Source organism: Chiloscyllium plagiosum, chromosome 14 (assembly GCF_004010195.1).
Source record: "Chiloscyllium plagiosum isolate BGI_BamShark_2017 chromosome 14, ASM401019v2, whole genome shotgun sequence".
In the NCBI taxonomy this organism is placed as follows: Eukaryota; Metazoa; Chordata; class Chondrichthyes; order Orectolobiformes; family Hemiscylliidae; genus Chiloscyllium; species Chiloscyllium plagiosum.
The window spans coordinates 68,322,370-68,349,214 of NC_057723.1; the positions used below are offsets into that span (position 1 = coordinate 68,322,370).

Genomic DNA, 26,845 nt, shown 5'->3' on the forward strand with positions numbered 1-26,845 from the left:
CATGAGACTTACAAGCAGACAGCGCACCAATTTTAGTCACCCATTGTAATCAAACATAGGGGTCTTAAAACAAATAATTGCTTATTAATAAACCCAATTAGGAATTCTAGAGAAACTTTGTTTCCCGGAAAGTGATTAGAATGCAGACCACGCAAAGTAATTGAAGCAAAGGTGTTGAGTGTTCTCTAAACGCTTTTGTTAAAATGGCATAAAAAGATTTGAGGAGAGGTTAGATGAGTACATGAGGGAATGCTGGAATATATTGAAAGGGTGAGAAGAGTCTAATGTGCAGCTTAAACATCATTGAGCTCAGCAATGTGTTATCTTTATTATACATTCAAAGTAATTCTATCATATGGAAGATGATCCTTGTAAATTGACATCTTTCTTGAATGCTTGATGCAACTCAAAACTTCACTTAAGATTGTGTGTCCAATGGTATTAGGCACTGTTTTATGTACAGTACACTTTGCACTTCAAGTTAAAGTGGATTAAAGTAAGTTGTACCAATTTGTAATGAAGCACTGTGGCAGGTCTTGAATTTTTCCTTCTCAATTGCTTTGAATCAAAGGACCAAAGCCCCTCAGGCCAAAGATTCAGCGGCACATTAGTAAAAGCTATTGCCTTTTCTTTCTTAATATTCATAGAGTCATAGAGATATACAGAAGAGAAACAGACCCTTCGGCCCAACCCATCCATGCTGACCAGATATCCCAACCCAATCTAGTCCCACCTGCCAGCAATGTTGCAATTGTACCAGCCTCCACCACATCCTCTGGCAGCTCATTCCATACACATACCACCCTCTGCATGAAAACGTTGCCCCTTAGGTCTCTTTTATATCTTTCTCCTCTCACCCTAAACCTATGTCCTCTAGTTCTGGACTCCCCGACCCCGGGGAAATTACTTTGTCTATTTATCCTATCCATGCCCTCATGATTTTGTAAACATCTATACGCTCATCCCTCAGCCTCCGACACTCCAGGGGCAACAGCCCCAGCCTGTTCAGCCTCTCCCCTATAGCTCAAATCCTTCAACCCTGGAAACATCCTTGTAAATCTTTTCAGAACCCCTTCAAGTTTCACAACATCTTTCCTATAGGAAGGAGACCAGAATTGCACGCAATATTCCAATAGTGGCCTAACCAATGTCCTGTACAGCCGCAAGGTGATCTCCCAGCTCCTGTACTCCATATTCTGACCGATAAAGGAAAGCATACCAAACGTTCTTAGAGTAGGAGTTGGTCTTTATTGCTCATCCCCAGTTGCACTTGAGATGTTGGAGGTTATGTGAACCTGGTGAAGTCTATGTGATGCAGGGGCCCTCATGATGCTGTTAGGTCGGGAGTTCCAGGATTTGCGCCAAATGACAGTGACAGAACAGCAACAGGCCCAAAACGTTTGCTCCAGATTAGCCTTCAGCCTGGTTCCACAACCACAAGCATACTCCCTCCGCCCCATTCAGTATTCTCAGAGCTCGTCGTGGAAGTGACTTCATGGAAAGCTGGCAGCAAGACTATAGAGGGGGAGCAATATTGCAATTGTACCAGCCTCTACCACTTCCTGGACCCTGGAATCAGTCTCTGACTTGGAGATGCGCATGAAGTGGGTACGATTTTTATTCAAAGTGCAGACGTCAGAAGGCAGAGTGAGAAAGTGTTAGAGACGTTCGGTTTCCAGATTCTGACCTGATTGAAACACCTGAAATTGTAACAGAGTTGGACAGATTCGAAGCAGGGAGGATGTTTTCCCTGGGTGGGGAGTCTAGAACAAGGGACACTAACCCTAATCCTATTACAGGATACAAGGTAGGCCTCTTTAGGACGGAGATGAAATACCTTGTGGGCAGCACGGTGGCACAGTGGTTAGCACTGCTGCCTCACTGCGCCAGAGACCCCGGTTCAATTCCCGCCTCAGGGGACTGACTGTGTGGAGTTTGCACGTTCTCCCTGTGTCTGCGTGGGTTTCCTCTGGGTGCTCCGGTTTCCTCCCACAGTCCAAAGATGTGCAGGGTCAGGTGAATTGGCCATACTAAATTGCCCGTAAATGTAGGGGTATGGATGGGTTGCGCTTCGGTGGGTCGGTGTGGACTTGTTGGGCCGAAGGGCCTGTTTCCACACTGTAATCTAATCTAAACCTTCTTCGTTCAGAGGACTGTGAATCTATAGAATTCTCTACCACAGAGTGCTGTGAAGGTCATGTCACTGAATATATTCAAGAAAGAGATATAAATTTTTAGATCATAAAAGCATCAAGGGTTATGGGGAGGGAGAGGCAGGAATATGGCATTGAGATACCAGTGGAGATCACTGGATAATGATCAGCAACTGAAACCATGTGCTTTTCCCTGTCCATGTCTGGGCATTGAACACAGCTAGGATCATAGATTGAGACATTTTTGTTCAGTAGTAGGGCATGTATTTACCCAGTGAACCACAGGGAGCTGAGGAGCAAGTTTGGATTGGCTACAATAAGATCTTAGCATTAAGGCCCCAAGGAAATGAATGAGTGCTGTTGGTTGAAACCAGGCCCACAGGTGTATTTGTTATTTGTCTCGTGAAATCTGACAGTATCCACCCTCAGTTTTTGACTTGTATTCACTGATTTCCCAACTGCCAATGCTCGAATCAGGAAAAAAAAGCCTTAGGCACTTGTGTCACTATCAATCAGCTCACAACGCACACTAATCATTGTCCTGGAGTTGCATTCTCTAACCAGTAAACAGCAGCGTCGAAGTCAGTATCGAAAAAATCGAAATTAAATCACATAACATAGCTCTCCCATAGAGAGGAACTAATGGTGTGTTTCTGCAAGCTTTCAAATTGTGGGTATTGTCAAGAGAGTAGACTAATAAAGACAGGAAACTGATTACTGGTCCCACTGTTAACTGCACCTGCTCGTACAAGTTTAATCTTGTTTCTTCCTTCGTGCTGAGCTAAAGTGCTTTGAACACCAGCACCTCAACTTGCAAGACTATAGAAAGAACTTGTGTTTCTGTAGCACTGTTCATGGCTTCAGGATATGCCAGACTGCTTTACAGCTAGTGACATACTGTGCCAATTTATGGGGTATGGGAAGATCCTACAAACAGAAATGTTCTAATGACCAGGGAGCCTGTTTACAAGTTGTTGGTTAGGAATAAATATTGGCCAGAGTAGTACTCCCCTGCTGCTCTTCACTGAATTCACCTAAGAAGGCAGACAAAATTATAGTTTAATGTCACATCTATAATGCAGCATCTCTGATGCTCCATGTGTGCTTTGAGCACCTCAGTGTCAGCCTTGGTTGTGCACCTCCATCTTTAGTGTGGGATTTTAACCCACAACCTCCTGATACAGATGTGAGAGTAGCCAGCTACTGAACTAGACAGAGTGTGTCAACAGGCTGTTGATCGAAACACTGCTGTTCAACCTTGTCCAGATCACACTATTCCAGGACATGCCCTCAAATGGTGAATGTGAGTGGGAATCCTGCTAGCTCAGAGCCAACCCATTTCATGTTGTTTTGCAGTGCTGAGTCCAGGTGGAGCAGGTTTGATGGCGGCCTGGAAATATATTATTGTTAATGAGGAAACTGAGACTTGGCAAGAGAACTGTGGGGTTACATTAGTTATGCTGGGATATGGGAACATGTGTCTCCAGAGTTCAATACCTTCCATAGCTGGGCTGTTGCTGAAGCTCTGCTACCACAAAGCTTTGATGATGAATAGTACATGTTTATACTGTGATTGAAAGATGGTAATAATGTACTTAGTAAAGATCAGGAGTAGGCCACTCAGAACCTATCTGACTGTCCATTTTGATCAAGGCTGATCTTGTTGTAACTGTATTCCAGCCCTCGATCCATTTACAGGTACCTTGATATCCAATTGATCCACAGCCTTCTCAGAGCAAGAGGGTTCATGTTTTCACCACTATTTGTATGAAAAGATACTTCGTGATGTCCCTCATGGGATCTAAAAGATGTTATCTGATTGCAAAACTTACTTCCTCTAAATATATTGCACTATCTACATTGGCTCTAAATCCACTTTGTTATATGTAGATCAAAGCTAATCTCAATACTTCCATGCCTGGCTCTAGGTACATAGAAGATCAGCATAACCTTTCTGTTTCTCAGTCTTATCTCTTAAAATGTTCCTCAGTGCTGTTCTTGCTTTTTCATAATTTATTCAGTTATCATAACTCTGAATGATTCATGCATCTGCATCCCCAGATTATCCTTTCTGCTCCCCCACCTCATTTAGACACTTCGTTCCCTTGCTCTTCCACCAAAAGCACCACATTTCACTTAACTATGTTAAAGTTTATTTGCCATTTCATTCACTGTAAGTACGTTAATATCTTCCCCTATCTTGTCAGAATCGTCCTGGACACACCACCCAATTGGATGTTAATTTGCACATATTGAATTGTGCTTTTAATTCCAAAACATTTATTCACCATAAGGGTAGGTTCAGCACTAATCCCTGTAAAGCACCACTCCCTGCCTCCCTGTTCTTGAACTCTGACTTGGTTTTCAAATGTACTTTTTAAAAATTCCTTTCATGACATGTAGGCATTCCTAGGTTGACTAGCATTCATTGGCCATCCCTAATTGCCCTGGACAAGATGCTGGTGAGCTACCATCTTAAACTGTTACAATCCTTCCACTACAGTGACAACTAAAATGTCATGAGGGATGGAGTTCCAGAATTTTGACCCAGCAACAGTGAAGGAATGGTGATATATTTCCAAGTAAAGGTGGTGAGTGGCTCAGAGGGTAGCTTATAGTGGTGTTCTCATGTGCCTGCTGCCCTTGTCCTTCTAGATGGTAGGGGTCATGGGTTTGGAGGCTGCCTTCAAAGGAGCCTTAGGGAGTTCTTCTTTGACCATCTAATGACACTCCTGAATTCATTCCTCCTCAATGATTCACTAACAATTCTCACCGCTAAATGTACCAGAAAACTACAGATTCTTTTTTAGATGATTGATCCTGTCAAGAATAACATTTTCTCTATAGGTCGTGAAGAACCCAAAGTCAGTACTTTTCCCCCGTCCCAGCCGAACACATTTCCAATGCATACCCAGAAGCCTCAAAGAATGGGAAACAGCTGGTTAACATGTTTCTTCTGCAGGTAGCCATCTGATCAGTGATAGTGGATGGGTTCTAGTGGCAGGTGGCCACCATGAGGAGGTGATGGCCTAGTGATATTATTGCTGGACTGTTAATCCAGAGACCCAGATAATGTTCTGGAGATCTATGTTTGAATCCCACCACGACAGATGGTGGAATTTGAATTCAGTTTTAAAAATCCAGAATTAAGAGTCGAATGATGACCATGTATCCATTGTTGATTGTTGGAAAAACCCAACAGGATCACTAATGTCCTTCAGGGAAGGAAGCTGTCATCCTTACCAGGTGTGGCCTCCATGTGACTTCAGAGCCACAGCAATGTGGTTGACTTTGAACTGCCCCCTGGGCAATTAGGGATAGGCAATGAATGCTGCCTAGCCAGCGATGCCCTCACCCCGTGAATTAATAAACAAAAGGTTTGTAGGACACTGTTGTCTGCTTTCACTGGAGTCTGACAGCCCCTACTCTAAGAGCAAGGGGGAAGTGCTGCTGAGCCACAGGCAAATGGAGTGATGGGGAGGCATTGCAGCTGCTATCAGTATCACAGGATTAGATGTAAAATAAAACACGTACAGTTTCATTTCACTACTCCATGGCTAAGCTGCAGTATGGCACCTCAGCAAGCCACCTTGCCATTTTCTGCGAGTGAACAGTTCAACTTCAAAAGTAATAAGCCTTAACCCTCCACTTGGGGCAAGTGAACACAGTGGGGTTCATTGACAACCGTTCACATGTGTCCATAAAGAGAAGATAATCACCTCTTTAAGCGTTTTAATTACTTACCTACTGCTGCTGGAGAGGTAGCTGCTGCTGTACGGGTGGCTGTTGCTGCATTATCTTTATATGACAATGCTAAACAGTAGCTTTCTGTTTGCTTCTTAGAAGGTATTGTACCTCTGCTGTTCTTAAAGATTAAGTCTAGTTGTTGCAATCTGCTATGGTTAAAGATTTAAACCTAGAGGTATGGATACTGCAGTTGGATAAAGCTCTTCTTTGGAAATGCCAATATTTTTGTTGGTGCACCTGTCTACCTCCCCTTAATGATCCCAGCTTGCTGATAATTCTGGAATGCTGCAGACAGACAATTAAGTCTGTATTTTCCAGGGTCAGGACCATATATTGACCAGCCCTCGAGGCAATCCCATTGTGAGATTCCCATTCAAGGTCCATCTTAATTTTCATTCCAGTTTTGACAAGATGGGTTTATATGAGGATTGAGTGCAAATGTAAACGTAACAAGATTGCCTTTTTGGTGAAATATTTCATGATTTCGTCTGGTCCTGGCATTGTAAAACTCGAAGGGTGTGTGGGGCCGGAACGGATGAAGAGAAGGTTTGTTATTGAGTTCAGATCACATGATACAGCACAATCCCTAAAACATGAGGTACAGGAGCATGATTATCCCAAAGGAAAGATATTCTGTGCCGTTGCCTAGGATACAGTCTTAACAAGGCTCTGTTGCATTTTGCATTCAGCACTGAATGGTGTAGTACATGATATCAAAGACAGCCATAAAACTGGTGAATGAGGCATTCAAAAGCTTTTAATGCCCTCATCTTCATTAGTTTGTTTTCGAAGTCAAGTCGTGACCCTCTGGGCTGGTGGGGCAGGAGCTGGGGTTGCAAACTTCAAGGCAGCAGTTGCAGACTTAGATTTCCAACTTACTTAAACAAGCTTCAGAGCATTAAAAGTATTTGTGCTTTTCGTTACATCTGTCAGTAGAATTGTACCGTCTGGCCTCTGAGCCCCAGTTACTGTTCCAACCACAACTTGGAAAAAGGTAGGTCTTCACCTCTTTTCAGGGAGAACCCAGCAGCTTTAATCCCCCACTCACTATTTTCCACCCTGCGATTACACAAATCGGATTGGGGAAATGTTTGGGAAACACAGCTTCGGGAGAGGTCTCCCTTTGGTGACAATTAGAAGATGGGGGAGTGAATGTGGGGGTACCAAACAGCATGATCCCAGAAACAAATACAGAAAATGCTGGAAAAGTTCAGCAGGTCTGGCAGCATCTATGAAGAGAAATCAGTTAACGTTTCGAGTCCGGTGACTCTTCCTCAGAACCTAGCATGACCCCAGAATCGATGATGGTGGTCAGCCACAGGAACAGTAGTCTCTGTGGCATTCTCTTCCAACCCAAGTCCTTACCTCTTTTTCAAAAACACTTCTGAAAATATCAGAGGAAAGCCCCAAGGAAAAGAAACTTGAGCAAACTGGGATTGTAGTGATGTAAACTGGATCTCTGCAGCCTTTTCAGCATTGCCATCCTACAACTCACCCAATTGGTATAATGGGTCAGCTTTCAGGAAGAAAAAACTGTGGTCGTTTCTGAACATATTTAAATCAGGGTATGAATCCCATTTAAAACAAAATCACTTTTTTGTAACTTCCCTTAATGATGATGTTGGCAATGGTTGCCTATGGAGTCTATCACATTACTGCTTTACATAAACTAATCCTCTTTGAGAAACCCTTTGCACTGCGTTTCTGCATCCCTACCATTATGACCTGTGGCTTCTTTCCCCATGATTAGTATTGAAAGATTATCTGTGAGTATTCTATAAATCACTGTGGTATCAAGAGAGATTTTTAGCCAGGCCAGCAACAACCATAGATATCCCTATCGGTTTTGTGGTGTTGTGGGGAAAAATAATTCTGGAATTATTTTTTTTTTCCCTTGTTTGCTCCAGAGTAAAAACCAGTCTCATCGCAGAGGAGAATATAATGTTTACAGCACTTTCCAGAGCCATGAACCGGAGTTTGACTACCTGAAGAGTCTAGAGATTGAAGAGAAGATAAATAAAATCAGGTGGCTACCCCAACAGAATGCAGCCTACTTCCTTCTCTCAACCAATGGTATGTCATGAGTGGATGCTACTGAGGTTTGAATGTAAGATTGTAAATCTGTTCCATTTCAAGTAAACAGTGTTCACTTGAGGACCTAAGAATGGGAGAAGAGAGTAAAGGTTATTTGGTCATCTAATTTCATACCTGCCACTGTTGAAGAAAATTAGGACCCGGAAAAGGCTATATTAATCCCTCAGGTCAGCTGTACCTTCCATTGCTGATCTGTCCCTTAACTCCATTCACTTGTCTTATCTCCATATCCTTTCATATCCTTACCCAACCCTTGATATCAGTCTTCAAAATCTCAACTGACCTCTAGCATGCAGAGCTTTCCTGGGAAGAAACCTCCTCATTTTCACGATACACTGCATGGAAAAAAACTTCCCTGTTTCAATTTCCCTGTCAGTCGACCCAGCTCTGTTTTGAAGATCATATCCCTTTTATCTTGATGCTTGCCATCGAAGAGAGTCATTCTTCTGCACATATCAATCCCTTCTAATATTTGTAACAACTCAAACAGATCACCGCAAGCATGGGGTTTCCTATTTTATGCACTCAACTCTGCTGTCCAACCCCTGTCCTATAAATTCCAAATGAAAGTTGTGTTTAAAGTCAATTTGAGCAATACTTTAAACTGTCCATTTCTATCTGCTGATAAATTTGCTGTAGATGTTTATACTACGGCAATTAAAAGCCTGTGAAACAAGTTTAATAACCCTCACTATGACTAAATTGTATTTTTAAGTGTGGTGATTGGATACACATTTCCCACTGGGGAGAAACATAATGTTGACGACCCTGCAAATGTGTCTGAAGGTCTCTAGAAAGTGAAGATCAATTACGCAGACACTTCTACATGTAAATTTGGGAGAACAATTTGTGACTGGGTTTAGAATTGCTTGCCAGGAATTAAATTGAGGCAGTGGCACAAGGTAGGCGCAGGTAGCTTGGAACTGTAACATGTGGAATAGCAAAGTGGCACTGGGTAGGTACAGCTCTCTGAGACCAAAGCATCACATTTTCCCATTGAAGAGAGAGCAAGAGGAAAGGAAAAGAGGCATTCCTGACTACAAAATTGCCCTCATACACAATTAATGGCGGAGAACTGGTCTTCTGTTTTTCCTGTAATGGATTGCATCTGATGCAGAGAGGTGAGTTGGAGAGCATCCCTGTTTTTTAATACAACAGAAATGAGGTAGAGAAAGTTAATTCAAGGATTGAGGGGGTGCAGAGGGTGGGGGAGCTGTAATGAATCAAAGACCTGTTAATATTTAATAAATATTCTAACACAACTTGTTCTCTGATAGCAATCAATTGAGAGCATTCTATGTTTCATTAACAAGACATATTTGGAAAATATATTACTTTAAATCATTCCAATCATCATCTGTATCATGTGGCTGTCCTGTGCATTGTACAGAATGGGCAGGTGGAAAACCTCATTATAAAGATCATTTTTCATAGTATTAACAATTCATGTGATCTCCAGCGGCTGCTGTTTTATGCAGCGTTTCTGGGAACAAAACAGGCTCATCAGTTCTTCACATCCAATGCTGCAAAAGATTAAGGTCACCTGAACTAAGATTTTTAATGTGGTGGGCATTTGATATGGTGGGATGGGGAATTGAAGCAGCCTACCTCTTGTTCCTGTCCTGTTGCCAAATTAGAATCATAGAACGTTACAGCACAGACTGAATTCACTGAGCCCAACATGCTTCTGTTAGCATTTTGAAGTAGCTATTCAGTTCATCTCACTGCCATGCTCTCTTGTACAGTCCCTGTAAAACTGCCCCTTTATATAGCCTGTGCAACACACCATAATATTTGTTTCACCTGATTTCTGTTAGCCATCTGCAACAGGCAGATACTTTTGTTTAGCAGCTCAGATTCCATACTAGTTGCTAGTCCTGTACTGGCCAGTACCAGACGCAGGTTTTACCAGAGGATTTTCCTGAGTGCAGGGATTGTGCTGTCAGGGTGTAGGCCACAGAGCAGAGACGGAGCAGCAGCCACTGAAAACCTCCTTTGGACAAAATGAATCAAATGAGACTGTGGAGAAAATTCAAGACGGTGGGTTTTAGGGCTGGGGTTGAGGAGCCTGAATGTGATTGGTTTGGTGGGCAAAAGGGGAGAAGCAACAGAAGGAAGTAATTGGATGGCATCATTATTAGTGGCAATGTCCTTTACGTGACTGATGTCCTTCCAGCTGCTGATGGACTACACGTTTCAATCCATTCTTAATTCTTGAATGCAAATAAACATAAAGCAGTTTAAAATGTATCATGACTCAACTCGATTTGCAAGCCATCATCATGTAACCGAAGGAAAAGAGAAAGTGATACTTCATGCAGAGATTATTGTGAGAATTATTATAAATTCCAGCATTGTAATCTGAATGAAGTGGATTTGCCTCCTGAATGTGAGAGTGCCAGAATTTCACAGGGAGTATGTAGTAAATCTCCAGTAGGATTAACTGAACTATTTAATTTTTCTTTGGAAATAGATAAGACTGTTAAACTGTGGAAAATCAGTGAGCGGGACAAAAGGCCAGAAGGGTACAACCTGAAGGATGAAGATGGTAGAATCAAAGACCCCTCCACAATCACAACCCTACGGGTAAGATCATTCATTGAGTTGTACACTGTGTCATAGATTATCAGTGGATCAGTGGATTAAATGGATTTTACTCCAATTGTAAGTTGAATAACTTTGATACTCAACTTCTTCCTGCTGTTCTACTCATCTTGTCCAATGTATAGTGTTCAGAGTTAAACTGTATGTGTGTAAGTAAATGATACATCCTCTCAGATGAATCTTTATGAATATGCCTAAGGTAACTCAATGGTTCACTGGTAGCACAGTGCACCTTAAGTCATCTTGTGCGTGGATTTCTCCTCTTTCATGTGTGGGGGTACTAGGATTGGTTGCAGCATTTTGACTGGAGAGCCCCAAAATGGAACTAAGTGCTTTTGTTAGACTGTGCAAGCATACAGTCACATTAAAGACTTCACAGATGCCCAGCCAAGAAACATAAGGAAGTGATGTAAAATCATAGAGTCGTGCAGCACAGAAATAGGCTCTTTGCTCCAACATGTCCATGCTGACCAGGAATTCTAAATTGAACTAGTTTCATAACTCTCTAAACCTTTCCTATTCATGTACCCGGCCAAACGTCTTTTAAATGTTGTAATCATACCTGCCTCTACCAATTCCTGTGACGGCTCATTCTATTCACACACCACCCTCTGTGTGAAAAAGTTGCACCTCAGGTCCCTTTTAAATCTTTCCCCTCTCACCTTAAACCCATGTGCTCTAGCAAACGTCTTTTAAATGTTGTAATCATACCTGCCTCTACCAATTTCTGTGACGGCTCATTCCATTCACACACCACCCTCTGTGTGAAAAAGTTGCACCTCAGGTCCCTTTTAAATCTTTCCCCTCTCACCTTAAACCCATGTGCTCTAGTTTTGCATTCCCCTATGCTGGGGAAAAGACCTTGGCTATTCACCTTATCTATGCCCCACATAATTCTATAAATCTCTGTAAAGTCACCCCTCAGTTTCCGACGCTCCAGGGAAAAAAATCCCAGCCTATCCAGCCTTTCCTTATAACTCAAACCCTCCTGTCCCTTGTATTTTTTTTCTCTACTCTTTCAAGTTGGAATTAACACGTTAATGATTGGGATATGCACAGGGGGTGTAATGATCAGATTTTCAGGGCCCGTTCATTAAAATTTATCGATCATGTTTTCTTTAAAAAGCTGATTGAATAAGGTGCAATGTTTTACATGGTTTCTGACAATGACATGGGAATGGGAAAGTTCAAATTCTTGCTGATTTTTGGGGTCTGCAGCTCTAGAGGTGGGAGTAGATGGGGACCTTGGGTTGGGTGAAGAGTTTTTTTTGTGGGATGGAGGGTGGGCGATTGTGGAAGGTGTCCACAGCACAGCCTAAGTCCAATCAGAAGTGACAGATTACACCATCAGGATTTCCACATTCATCTGCACATGGCCAACATGCTGAAGTTACAGTCAGTTACAAAGTGGTAGTGACAGTAAACACAGTTCATTGTCACCCAGAGAATCGTGAATATATGGAATGCTCTGGCTCAGAAGGTAGTGGAGGCCAAGTCTCTGGATACTTTCAAGAAATAGATGGATAGAGCTCTTAGAGATAGTGGAATCAAGGGTTATGGGGATAAGGCAGGAACAGGGTACTGATTGTGGATAATCAGCCATGATCATAATGAATGGTGGTGCTGGCTTGAAGGACCGAAGGGCCTACTCCTGTACCAATTGTCTATTGTCAACAGTCTCTCCCACTGCAAAATCTGAGCCAAAATGTTGTCACTGTTTCAAGAAGAACAGAAGAATTGCCCTGGTTAACACATATACCTCAACCAACATCACCAAAATAGGCTCAAAGGGTCAAATGTCTGACTCCTGCTCTTATTTTCTATCTTGTCTAGTTGTTCATTGCACTGTAGTTTTTGGGGATTTGATGAAACACATATACACACACTTCCATATGTAGGTACCTATATCACAAACACAAAACTGATTCAGTTCTCACAAAGGTTCTATAAATTGTAGTACTATGTAATGCAAGTCAGGCAATAACCAGACGATCACTGCATTGCAAAGGTGCTATATAATACAGCAGGTGCCACACACATAAGGCCCCAGTTTCGGTCCCTGGTCTGCATTGAATGGGTGGATCCCAACCACCTCAATTCTGAAGTGCAGGGCTTCTGGTATCTTTGGATCAATGGCCCAGGAAAGAATCTGTAGCCTCAAGCCAGGAAGATAAATAATTGACAGAAAGAAAAATTATTTTATATCAGAAAGTTTGGGAAAGGGCCCATAAACACTGGACTTGATGATACTTATACGCTTGGGGAAGCATTCACTGCATATGTGCAGCTACAGTTCATAGGCACGATGGTGCCATTGTGGAAGTATCCAGTCACCCGAGCTAATTAATCTGGGTATTACATAAAACAAAGAACTGTGGATGCTGGAGTTCTGAAATGAAAGCAGAAATTCCTGGAGAAACTCAACAGGTCTGGCAGCCTCTGTGAGAAGAAAGCAGAGTTAACATTTTAAGTCCAGCAACTCTTCAGAACTGATAGCAGTTGGAAAAAGTAGTGTTATGGTGAACATGGGTTTGGCGTGTTGGTGGCGTGTTGGGTCCCAGTTACGCCTGTCTCTTTGAGGGATGCATGGAACATTTCTTGTTCCAGTCCTACTCGGATCCCAATCCATAGCTCTTTCTCTGGTACATCAATGACTTAATCAATGCTGCTTCCCTCTCTCACCCAGAATTGGGAAAGTTTATCAATTTTGCTTCCACTTTCCATCTGTTCTCACCTTTAGCTACTGCATCTCTGACTCCTCCCTTTCCTTCCACGACATCTCTTTCTTTTCCTAGGTCCTAGAGCCCTTACAAACCCACCAACTCCCACCGTACCTGGACTCTACATCCTCACCCTGCTTTCCTGTAAGGACTTCAGCCCATTCTCTTTCTCCATCTTTATCATGCCACCTTCTGTATGAGGGCATCAGAAATGTCCACCTTTTTCCTAAACCAAGGCTTCTCCACTACCCTGATGTTCAGGGCCCTTAGCTGATGTCAACTCATTTCTTGTACTTCTGCCTTCATCCCTTCTGTTCCCTCCCACAACAGCAATAGTGTCTCCCTGGTCCTCACCATCCCCCAGCCTCCAAAGCTAAAGGATTATAAGTCACCATTTCCATCATCTGCAACAGAATGCCATGACTGGACAAATATTCCCCTCGTTTCCTTTGTCAGCCTTCTTCAGGGATCGTTCCCTTCCGGAGAGCATGGTCCACTCCTCTTCCATTTCTCATCACTACCTCACTTGTCCACAGCACCGTCCCATGCAGTCATGGGTGTGACATCTGCCCATTTACCTACTCCTTCTTCACTGTCAGAAGCCCCAGACACACCTCTCAGGTAAGGCAATGATTTACTTGCACTTCACTCAATCTAATCTACTGTATTCACTGGCGGAAGTCATATTCCAGATTTATTAATTGAATGTAAAGCTAGTATCAGGAGTAGTGACCATACCAACAATCATTGACTGGATAATTGATTGGACAAGTTAAGTGAGTGAGTAAATGTATGGCAAATAATGTATAATGTGATTAAATGTTGGATTATTCACTCCAGGAGCAAAAACAGGCAGGTAGATTATTATCAATGGATTGGAAAAGGTGGGGGCTGTGCAATGAGACCTGGGTGTCCTTGGACACCAGTTGCTGAAGATAAGCATGCAGGTGCAGCAGGCAGTGAAAAAGGCAAATGGTATGTTGGCCTTTTTTTTAGATTAGATTACTTACAGTGTGGAAACAGACCCTTCGGCCCAACAAGTCCACACCGACCCACCGAAGCGCAACCCACCCAGACTCATTCCCCTACATTTACCCCTTACCTAACACTATGGACAATTTAGCGTGGCCAATCCACCTAACCTGCACATTTTCTTTTTGGACTGTGGGAGGAAACCGGAGCACCCGGAGGAAACCCACGCAGACACGGGGAGAATGTGCAAACTCCACACAGTCAGTCGCCTGAGGCAGGAATTGAACCCGGGTCTCTGGCGCTGTGAGGCAACAGTGCTAACCACTGTGCCACCGTGCCTTCGTAGCAAGAGGATTTGTGTTCAGGCGCAGTAATGACTTGCTGAGATTGTACTGGACCTTGATGAGACCACACCTGGAGTATTGTGTGCAGTTTTGGCCTCCTTATCTGAGGAAGGATATCTGGCTATGGAGGGAGTGCAATGAAGGTTTACCAGACTGATTCCTGGGATGGTAGGGCTGACTTATGAAGAGAAACTGGAAATTCACTGCAGTTTAGAAGAATGAGGGAGGATCTCATAGAAACCTGTAAAGGACAGGGTAAACTAAACGCAGGAAGCATCTTTCCAATGACTGGGAATCCAGAACCAGGTCACAGTCTAATGATACAGGAGAGTCAATTCAAGGTGAGGATAAATGTCTTCACTCTGAAAATGGTGAGCCTGTGGAATATCTCTGCCACAGAAAGCAATTGTTCCAAAACGTTGAATATTTTTAAGAAGAAGGTAGATATAGTTCTTCGGGCTATGAGAATCAAGGGGAATGGGAGAAAGCAGGACCAAGATACTGAACTGGATGTTCAACCATGATCATATTGAATGGCAGAGCAGGCTCAAAGGGTCAAACAGCCCACTTCTGCACCTATTTTCCTATGTCTCTATGTTGCAAAATCCCATCCTTAAGGGAAGGAAATCTGCCATCCTTATCTGGTCTGGCCTACATGTGATTCATTCGTAATCACCTTCTGAAATGGCCAGCTCCAAGCTGCTTAGTTCAAGAGCAGTTGGGGATAGGCAACAAATGTGGATCTTGCCAGCAGTGCCCACAGGCCAAGAACAAAAAGTCAGCAATATCTTGGACAACTGCCAGCACTAAAGATTGTGCTGGTCATCAGTGTGTGTGGATCAAATTCTAGACCAAACCCAAGTTGTGCCAGCTTTTGATGATATGTAGGACTGTTTATTCCTGTATGCTTGTCTTCCAGATTGGGAAGGTGTGGCAGGTGGCGCACTGCTATTTCTAGATGTGATTTCATGCACCAGTTATTTCAGGATCTGACTGTACCAGTCAAACTGCACTTGAAAGCTACTAGTTTGAATTGGATTTGTGTTGGAGATAGACTATGTCACATTTTGCCCAATACCCCTAGCACAGACACAGAACAGCATCCACACAGAACCAACACAACAACTCAACAGATTGTGAGCATGCAGTTCTTTAATTCAGTGTTGATGGTACTTTGAAAAAGTGTGCATATGCTCCCAGGAGGCTGGGAATGTAGGATCAAGTGTGGATCATGGCTGATCATTTACCTCAAAGGTGTTTGGAATAGAAATAGTGTCTTAACTGGAGCAACCTCTTATTATCACTAGACATATTGTTCCTGCAAATGCCCTTCCACATCTGGATACCATCAGTGTTACAGGAGGATGAGTGGAACACAGATTCCTTTGTGTGGGAGTAAGGACAGAGCGATGGCTTTTCCATCTCTTGCTCTTGTGCTCGCTCTCACTCATTCACTCTCTCACTCTCACATGCTCTCTCTCTTTTTTGCACTCTCTGTTTCTGTGGAAATCCATGCAGATAGATGTTTGTACGCAGATTCATATTACTGTCCTACGATTGGTGACATTTGAGCCTCAACCTGGATGTTCAGAAGCCCAGGGACACTTGTACGCAGTGACATCACTGTTCAACTAACTGTATATGATGATATCACTGTGCAGGCATGCAGATGATATTTTGAATTGATTTGACAGAGAGTCAACTTCATGTGCTGATACTCTTTGAGTTGATATTTACTCAGCGACCAGAGTCAGCAGTGCTATACCTAAGCTACAGCAAACCCTGTAGGTAGGAGATTGTCTTCATCCCAGAATCTGGATTCAGTGGGAGTCAACTTACATCAAATACTATCAACTGATCTGAGACAAGATTCTACAGACTATAAATAGCTTACATTTGATAAAAACCGAAAGAACTGAGGATGCTATAAATCATAAACAAAACAGGAGTTGCTAGAAATGCTCAGCAGGTCTGGCAGTATCTGTGAAGAGAAATCAATGTTAACATTTGGGTCCAGTGACCCTTCTTCTGAACTGATGGGAGCTGGGAAAATGTTGGTTTATATGCAGGAGATCGAGTATGGGGAGGGGGTAAGGTGGAAATGATAGGTAGTGCTTACCCCCTCCTTCCACCCTATCTTCTGGCTGTAAACCGACACTGTTTTTTGTGTCTAGCTTACATTAGCTGCTGGTCTTAAATAGAGTCATGCAGCTGTACAGTGTGGATTAGAATGAGTCACAGTATGTTTTGAAATTCATTCTTGGGATGTGAGCATCACTGGGTGGGGGGAGGTTTCAGACCTTCTCCAAGTGTCACCCCAAACCTTGTGGGATGGTGCACCTTTGACGTTTCAATCCTTTAAGAGACATGAGCCTATTTATTCTGACTGGGTCATATAATAAAAGGCATGAATGTCCACAAATATGTTTAAATGGTACGCTGAAAAAGTATGGTACAGAGAAATTAAAGAGACTGGATGTTATCTTACAATAAATGATCTTTAATCCTAATGATGCACACTTATGTTTTCTCCATATCTAACTTTTTATTTTAGGGGCTGCTCCAAATTTCTTTTGCTCGCAGTTCAACTGGTCATTACTGTCTCTCATGCCTCTCTTCCCCATTTCTTCCTGAACTATTTCACATATTAATATTAAGCAGGCCTTTTAAAAATAAATGTTTGAAGCATTCAATATGAAGGTCACAATGTATAAAATTGCCATGGAATAGCTGAAAAATACCGAAAGCTTGTAGCTGGATCTGTATGGGGTGCGCTTGGATGGAGCTTTTGCTGCTGGTGACAGCTTAGCTGGTTCCACACCGCTCACTCACTTCCTTGCCTCCATAACAAGATGACACAGTCTGTTTAACAAACAAATGAGGCCACGGCTTGCTTACTGCAGCAGAAATTGAGAGATTAAGCCTGACTCCTCCTGGGTGTAATGCTCAAGAATCTGAGATTCTCTGGCTATTCAGTTGTGACAGTCGTTTTCCTTCCACTTCTGCCAACTGTTAGCTGACTCACTAGATGAATGATTCCACCATGGGTGGAAGGCCACATTAAAAACGGTTCATTGACCATGTAGTTAAATAGCATTGCCTGATAAAAGCAGGGGAATGGATACATCCCTAGGAGAGAACATCTGTTTAAACCTAACTATTTGTTCTTTTTGGGGGGAATGCTTTTTTTTTAACAAGAAGTCAGTGGTGGGTATTGGTGGTAATGTCCCCGTGCGCCCCCCCCCCCACCTCCTCCTGAGCCAGAACTCCACGTTTTCCCTCCCAAGGTGATTAGCCTGGGTTGGGACAGGCTCCAGCTCACTGCACCCACCTTGGCAGGAGGGAGGGGAAGGGAAGGGCAGACCCAATCTTAGTGCATGTTGCAGACAGGCTGTTCTCCCCAGATGGGGATCAGAGGCGCCTACTGCTAAGGTGGGCTGTTTATTAAGGCTCTCCTTTGTTCTATGGGACTTTGTACTAGTTGCCTTGTTAAATATTGACTCTTGAGCCCTCACTCCTCACGCTCCATCAACCCCTGCACCTGTTTTCTTTGCTAACTGATGTATGCCAGATCCCTATGGCCCTTGGTCGAGCCCTTTGCCAACTTCATTGCAACTCCTGCTTATTAACACCCCATACCTCCTCGTGGATCCCATGTCAACTTAATGCCAGTGCATGGCCCTCCACCACTCTTAGATCCTCATGCCTACTTATGAGGTTTGCACCATGGGCAGATTTCAGCAGCTACGTTAAGATAAAATAAAATGAAGATTTAAATATCTATTACATCTGTTATTTTTGAGAAGAGTATCCCATTCATGAAAGACAATTCAGACTCTTAAAGCCCCTCAACCATTTAATTCCTTATAAGAACAGACCTGTCATCACACACACCGCCCCCCCCCCCCCATCAAAAACAAACCTTTCATAACCTAATTGGGAAATTAGCATTATTATGTTTCCACTGGGAGAAAGAGCACTGAAAGAGGATTCAATAATGAAAAGTGTCAGAAGTAATGTGGAAGATGAGGAGGGATGCTCCGGTTCTATCACCTGTGCGGCATAAAATGTGGACAGGCTGACTTCACAAGTGAGAGTCAAGAGTTTGGTGCTGGAACAGCACAGCATGCCAGGCACATCCAAGGAGCAGGAGAATCAATGTTTCAGGAGTAAGCCCTTCATCAGGAATGAGGCTTGTGGGCCAGGGCTGAGAGATAAATGGCGGGGTGGGGGGGGGGCGGGAGCATGGGGTGGGAAGATAGCTGAGAAAGCGATAGGTGGATGATGAGGGAGAATGTCAGAGGGGAGGAGTGATGGATAGATCTGGAGGGCAGTGCCAAGTTGGAGGCTTGGGACTAGGATACTGTGGGGGGAGGGGAAATGAGGAAGCTGTTGAAATCCACATTTATCCCGTGTGGTTGCAGGGTCTCAAGGCGGAATATGAGGTATTTCTCCTCCCAGCGTCAGGTGGCAACAGTTTGGCGGTGCAGGCGGCCCAGGAGGCCCAGGATCTGCATGTTCTTGACGGAGTTTGGCGGGGGGGTGGAGTTGGAGTGTTCAGCCACGGGGCAGTGGGGCTGGTGGGTGCGGGTGTCCCCGAGATGTTCACTGAAACGATCTGCAAGATTCCCTGATGTAGAGGAGACCACACTGGGTGCAACAGACGCAGTAGATGACATTGTCCCACCGCCCTGTGGCTGAACACTTCAACTTCTCCTCCCACTCTGTCAAGGACATGCAGGTCCTCCTCCACTGCCAAACTGTTGCCACCAAATGCCTGGAGGAAGAACGTCTCATATTCCACTTTGGGACTCTGTAACCACACGGGATAACTCGGCACCACCTCCGGACCTGTCCATCACTCCCCCCGACCTATCATCTTCTCCCCAACCTTCACCCACCTGTTGTTTTCTCAGCTACTTTCGCCCCCAACCCCACTCCCCTCCCAATTATCTCTAAGCCCCGGCTCATTCCTGATGAAGGGCTTATCGCTGAAACGCCAATTCTCCTGCTCCTCGGATGCTGTCTGACCTGCTCTGCTTTCCCAGCAACACACTTTCGATTCTGATCTCCAGCATCTGCAGTCCTCACTTTCACCTGCTAAATTCACGTTCGCATTTATCATTCCATTGTCACTCCTCCTCAAAATTCCCACTGCCCCATCTGAATGTCTAGGGAAAGGAGAGGTAAAGGCGAGTGCAAAAGGTGGAGCTTTGTGAAAATAAATGTGCATAGTCATTAATTCAACTTGCAACGGGGACTAATGGACACCATTAAAGGAGTATGGTTTGTAAACTACTGAAGACATAAGTGTTTACCAAAGGATTAAGCAATCTCTTAGATGGTGGCATGCCAGCAGGGGCTTCAAGGACATGTCTTTCATTATCAAAATTAATTTTGAAGACTGAACGTAGCATGGGAAAACTATTTTGGTGGTGATTTGTAATGGATGAATTTGTATAAGCAAGGCACATGGAAATGGTAAACTTAAAACATCAAACAGTAACATCTTACACTGATCCAAAATTTCACGATTTTATTCCAATGAAGTTAACAGTATTTATCCTTTGGTCAGTTGTTCGTGAACATAAGATCTTGAAGAAATGTTAGTTAGCCCAAAAAACCTTTTTAATGGATCAGCTATCTTGGCTACCTGCTCACCATGACTCTGTGTCCATTCTCCTACAGGAATTGTGTTTTGTTATTTCTTAAAGCTCTTTAGACTGTCTGCTTCATTTATTGGTTTCTTATGAACCATACCTCAGTGGGTGGCTGTGAATCAGAAGGTCATGAATTAAATCTTGCTCCCCACGATTGAGCACGTATTCCAGTTCACAGAAATGTTGCCTCATTTGCCCTCTCTGCTAGACATAAATGATCATGTGCCACTATTGAAGAAAAGCAGTCCCCCAGACAAGGTTAAAAAAGATTATCTGTCATTTTCATCTCACCTGCTGTTTGTGAAACCTTGTTGTGTGGCAATTGCTTGCTATATTTGCCTTCATGTTAACAGTTCAAAAATAGCTTATTTCCATACATTTTGGGATATCCTAAGGATATGATTGGTAGGAACAGAAGATACCATTTGGGACCATTTGGCCCCTCGAGCCTGCTCTGTGTCTCAGCAAGATCATTGCTGATCTTCTCCCTTGTTGCCATTTTCTTGCACTATCCCTATATCCCTTCATGTCTTTAATATCTCAAAATCTATTGAGTTCTGTCTTGAACGTGTTCGGTGACTGATCCTCCATTGCCCTCTGGGGTTCACCTCTCTCTCGAAATAAAGAAATTCCTCCAGTCCTAAATGGCTGATACCTTTTTCTGAAGCAGTTCCCATCATCCTCCGAGCCAAGAGAAATATTCTTCTTGTGTCTACTCTGTTGAGCACTGTAAGAATTTTGAAACTTTTGATGAGATTACCTCTCATTTCTTTAATCTGTAGGTAATACAGGCCCAGTCCCCTCATAGGACAATCCCACTGTTATAGAAATCAGTTTGCTGATTTCAGTGGTTTGCTGAAATCACTTCTTTTATGGCCAGTACATTCATCTCTGGGTAAGGGGACCAAAACTGCACATAGTACATCTGGATGCAATCTCACCAAAGCTGTGTAGAATTGTGGCAAAACATTGTTACTTGCAGACTCTCATTGTCTCACAATGAAGACCAATATATCATTTGCTTTCCTTATTGTTTTGCTGCACCCATATTCTGTGACTCACCAGGAAGGACACCCTTGTGCCTTTGCACATCAAATTTTGCATTATCTCGCAATTTAAAATATATTCTGCATTTGTTTTTCACACCAAAGGGGAAATCTTCATATTTTTCCACATTATATTCAGCCTGTAATGCTCTTGCCCACATACTTAATCTGTCAAAATCCCTTTGAAGTCTCTTTGTGTTCCTTTGAGGTCTATCCTCACATTGCCACTTAGTTTTGCGTAATCAGCAAACTTGTAAATAGTCAATTTCACCCCCCCACCCATTCAAGTTGTTGATATAGATCATGAACAGCTGGTCCAAGCACTGACTGATCTTTGTGATGCCCCAGTAATTATAGCTCACCAACTTGAGAATTAGTTATTTATTCCTACTTCTTGTTTTCTATCATTAACCAATTTTTAGCCCAAGCCACTATTTTACCCTAAATCCCATGTGATCTAATTTTGTTAACTGCACTTTTGTATTAGACCTTATCATTAGCTATCTAAAAAATACATCACATTCACTGGCTCCCTATTATCTATCCTGTGAGTTATATCCTCAAAAAAGGTTCCAGCAGGTTTGATCAACGTAACTCCCTTTCATAAAACCATGTTATTCTGCCTAATGTTGTGATTCCTGCTAATGTTATTCATGAACAAGTTAGATTCCAGACTCAAATCGGGCTTGAACATTTTGTTTTGGTTTTGACAAGGTAGTCTCACTGGAACACACCCGCAATGCTATAGATTCGGGTTTAACAATGAAATAGAAGTTTATTATGCAAATGAAATAAAGATAAAATAGAATAAATCAAACTAATTACCTATGATACAAATTTGACTATTTTGAAACACGTAGTAAAATTAATCCCAAAACATTCCCTTCCTTAGAACAGTCACCGGACCTGAAATGTTAACTCTGATTTCTCTTTACAGATGCTGCCAGACCTGCTGAGCTCTTCCAGCAACTTCTGTTCTTGTTTCTGATTTACAGCATCTGCAGTTCTTTCGGTTTTTATTTAGTATCTATCCCACATAGGTATGACTTAGCTGTGGTTTCAATTCTTCATCCTGAGTATCTCAGCCACTCCGTTTGAATCATCATATAATTGAGTTTAGACTTTCAGTTTCAAATAACCTTTCAGGGCTTTAACTAAACACTCCTGGTCTGGAACTTTTGAAATCAACTCCTTACACTGAGGTGACCTCTTATAACAATCGTAACCAACCTCCCTTTTTCAGGAGCAACTGTTTTATACATCCAGCTTCAGCTAAAATCTCTGCAACCTGGCCAACATGAAACTGCAAGGCTGTTTTTCCAAGCTGTCTGGAACAAATATCAGGAAACCATGCAGGGCAGCTCCAGACTGATGGTGCTTATCTAAGTGCACAACAAGTTTTCAAAGATCAGGGTGTAGGTTTGCTCGCTGCGCTGTAGGTTTGATATCCAGACATTTCATTACCTGGCTAGGTAATATCATCAGTGGCGACCTCCAAGTGAAGCGAAGCTGTTGTCTCCTGCTTTTTGTTTATATGTTTGTCCTGGATGGAATTCCTGGGGTTTGTGGTGATGTCATTTCCTGTTCGTTTTCTGAGGGGTTGATAGATGGTATCTAGATCTATATGTTTGTTTATGGCATTGTGGTTGGAGTGCCAGGCCTCTAGGAATTCTCTGGCATGTCTTTGCTTAGCCTGTCCCAGGATAGATGTGTTGCCCCAGTCGAAATGGTGGTTTTTTCCTCCGTGTGTAGGGCTACGAGGGAGAGAGGGTCGTGTCTTTTTGTGTCTAGCTCGTGTTTGTGTATCCTGGTGGCTAACTTTCTTCCTGTTTGTCCTACACAGTGTTTCTGGCAGTCCTTGCATGGAATTTTGTAGACAACGTTGGTTTTGTCCATGGGATGTACTGGGTCTTTTAAGTTTGTTAGTTTTTGTTTGAGAGTGTTGGTGGGTTTGTGTGCTACTAGGATTCCGAGGGGTCTTAATAGTCTGGCTGTCATTTCTGAAACTTCTTTGATGTATGGTAAGGTGGTTAGGGTTTCTGGCTGTGTTTGGTCTGCTTTTCGTGGTTTGTTCTTGAGGAATCTGCGGACTGTATTTTTTGAGTATCCTTTCTTCTTGAATATGTTGTATAGGTGGTCCTCCCCTGTTTTCCGAAATTTTCAAAGATCACACGGGAGCAAGGGATTCTCGTGAATTCTGGGATATCTGCTGACGGTGATTTGTTTTCGGGTAGCACCTGGTAAAATAACGCCAGAATCAGACATGACGGATGCCATAGAACCGGAGTAGATAGTTAATGCAGAGTTTGGTCAGATAAGGTGAGAAAGCTAGCTAGGTCTTGTGGCAAAAATTCCTTCGAGAAAACTGAATGCAACTCAGACTTAGGCAAAAATAAGTAAGATTCAGACCAAAGTATTTCTTTGGTTTCTCTGTCAGTTCCTTATGTCCCATCTTAAATTCTCCTTTCTCTGTTGTATTAGGCCCATCTTTGTCTTTGCTAATTTTTTTCCATTTTTACATATTACTGTACATAGGTTTTAGTGTTTAAAAATATTTTTCACTAGTTTACTTTCATATTCCATATTGCTTTTCTTTATTGATTTCTTGGTCACCTTTGCTGAATTCTAAACTGCTCCTAATCTTCAGGCTTACTGCTTTTTGGGCAATTTTATAAGGCTGTTCCTTTGATCAAATATAGTCTTTAGCTTGTCTTGTTAGCAATGATCCCTTTTCCTATTGAGTTTTGTGCACCTCGAAGGAAGATATATTTGTTGTACACCATGTATTAATTCCTAAAATGCTAGCCATTGCTTAGCTATCATCATATCTTTTAATTTACGATTTTAATTTCTCAATCTGCAACAGTCAGTGCACCCTTCAAATCTTTGTAGTCTTCCTTATTTAGGTGTAAGGTCCTTATTGACTGGAATTTGCTTGTGGGTGCTCTCAAAACATTCCTCAGGAGTTGAAGTTGTGAGTGCACACTTTGGTTTTAAACATTTTGACTATAAAGTTGCTGGAAGTGCAAACTAATAACAGAAAGGCTCTGAATCTGAGCTGGGACCTGCAATGTAACTACTTAAAGGAGTTAACAGATTAAAAAAAAACATGTATCAAAGACTTAAAAGATAGTGAGAATTAGTGTGGACAAACTGATGTCAAGTGAAGAGCAGAAAGCGAAACATAGAAAGATAGGATTAAAAGAGACAGTTTTATTTGTACTTGATATTTTTAAGATCTTTTAAAAATCTTAGAGAGGTTGATTGACAGTCATTTAACAATAATTAAGTTGATAAAAGCCTTTTTTAAAATTCCTGATGGGATGCGGGTATCATTGATTAAAGCAGCATTTGTTGCGCATCCTGAGTTGCTCTTATACTGAGGAAGAGAAAGGTTTGGGCTCTATCCATTCTGTCATGATGATAGCAAGTAATGCTGATGTTTTTTTAATCATTGATACGGTTGCTAGTGTTATGTCAAGGAAATAGCCGAGACCCTTACTTTATTTTATTTTAAAGGCAACTGCCAGACTTTGTGTTCCGGATGCAGTCCAATGGTCAAACTACCAGGCTTGAAGCAAAACACTCTTTACTCATACAATATTGTTAAAATACAACAAAAGAGAAAAGACGAATAACTTAACTCTGTTGGAAAACTTAACAGAACAACAGGTTATTTAATTACTGAACAGCAACTGTTCCAGTGCAGTAACATTGCATAAACACACTCATGGTAAACGCAAATTCAGTAAAATACATTGTCTTGTGCAACTTTAGCAGCAGGAAGTGAACCCCAGCTTTTGCCTGTAGCACAGGGAGACAGAGAGATGAAGCAGCTTTCACAACCCCAACAGTTACTGAACGATAAACTTAAAAACCCTACTTCTGTGGGAATTTGACCCCCACCTATTGAACCTGCTTCTATTGTTCCAGCTTTTTAAAAAAAAACAAGACCTCAAGCTGTTGACTTTATTAGCTTGAAGCAGACCCACCCCAATTCCAAGAAGATCAGATTTAACCTGGTGTGGAGTCTTCTCCCCATTAGCAACTCTGCTGGAGCTGTCCTTGTGGTTGCATGAGGGGTGATTCTGTAATCAAATAGGAACCAGGACAGTTTGGTATTGAGTGAAACTGTAGCTGTTTCTTTAAGCTTGCTTACAAAGTTTGGACTATTCTTTCTGCCAGACCATGGGACAGTGGATAGTATGGAGCTGTCCTTATAGGCCAAATGTCACTTGACTTTAGGAAATGCTCAAATTCCCTGCTAGTAAATGATGGCCTGTTTTCTGTGACCAACACTTCTGGGAGTCCAAGAATTGCAAAAGATGCTTGCAGCTTTTCTATTGATGACCCATTGGAAGAATGAACTCTATGCACATCCCACCACTTTGCGTGGGTATCCATAATGACTAAGAATATTAAGCCCATGAAAGAGTTCACATAGTTAACATTTAACTTAATCCAAGGTTTACCTTGCCATTCCCACAAATGTGGGTGAACTGCTGAAAGTAATCTTTATCGTTGTTGGCACTCTGAGCACTGCCCCACCAACGTAGCTGTCTGCAACCAATTCTGGATACCAGACAAAAATTCTTGCCAGTTTCACCATTTTGCACCCCCTGGATGACTCTGGTGGAGGAATTCAGTCAGTATCTAGCTGTGACCTCAGTTTGAGACAATCATTCTTGCTCCCTGTAATGAAATGCCGTCCTCTACAGTGATTTGGCCTTGCCGCGACCAGAAAGGTATCAATTTCAGTTGTGATGGCCTTTCTCTTGCCCCCATTACCACCAGCTGTTTTAATTTTGTCAGGATGGGATATTGTCAGCGGTGACCGGAAGGTGTCCAGAAAGTTTAAAACCAGCATGCGCTCTTCCAGTAGCAGTACTACCAGTGGTGTACCTGCCAGTGGGAGGAGGCTCAAGGCATCCGCATTTGCTATTTAGCCTCCCAGACAGTGTTCCAATTTGTAATTGTACACACATAGAATGAGAGTTCACCACTGAGTTCGACCTGAAGCTATGGGCAGCATGGCCTTGTCCTCTTTGAGTTTGTCCTTTGTTACTATTACAAGCTTAATGTCTGTAAGTGTAGTGGTGGAACTTTCTCACATTAAAGATGACCGCCAAACTTTCCTTCCCTGGGCGTATTTGCGTTCTGCACCAGCCAAAGTTGGAGAAGTATATACTATTTGGCGTACCTCTCCATTGGACCATTTGTGAACCAATACTACCTTGGGAGGCACCAAATGTCAGCACCACATCTCACTTGAGATCATAGTGTGCCAACACCTTAGGTCATAGCTGTTTTTTCACTTCCCTAAAGTCTGCGTCTTGGCTACAAGACTATTTCCAAGGCTACCTCTTTTTCAATAGGAGATGTAAGGGTACTAAAATGGAGGCCAGGTTATGTATGAGCTTTCTGTAATATTTCACCAATCCAAGGAAAGACCTAAACTCCAGTACAGGCATGGGAACCGGGCTACCTTTGATTGCCCTCACTTTT

At 42.6% G+C, this 26,845-nt stretch overlaps 1 protein-coding gene across 7 annotated transcripts in view; it reads left to right on the forward strand.

The window, feature by feature from the left end:
- LOC122556787 (serine/threonine-protein phosphatase 2A 55 kDa regulatory subunit B beta isoform) overlaps positions 1-26,845 on the forward strand; it is a 564,274-nt gene that overhangs the window by 488,528 nt on the left and 48,901 nt on the right. For all 7 annotated transcript variants that reach the window (XM_043703957.1, XM_043703958.1, XM_043703960.1 and 4 more), the window contains 2 exons: positions 7,808-7,973; positions 10,468-10,580. In XM_043703957.1, coding sequence (XP_043559892.1) covers positions 7,808-7,973; positions 10,468-10,580 — 279 coding nt within the window. The remainder of the gene's footprint in view (positions 1-7,807; positions 7,974-10,467; positions 10,581-26,845) is intronic.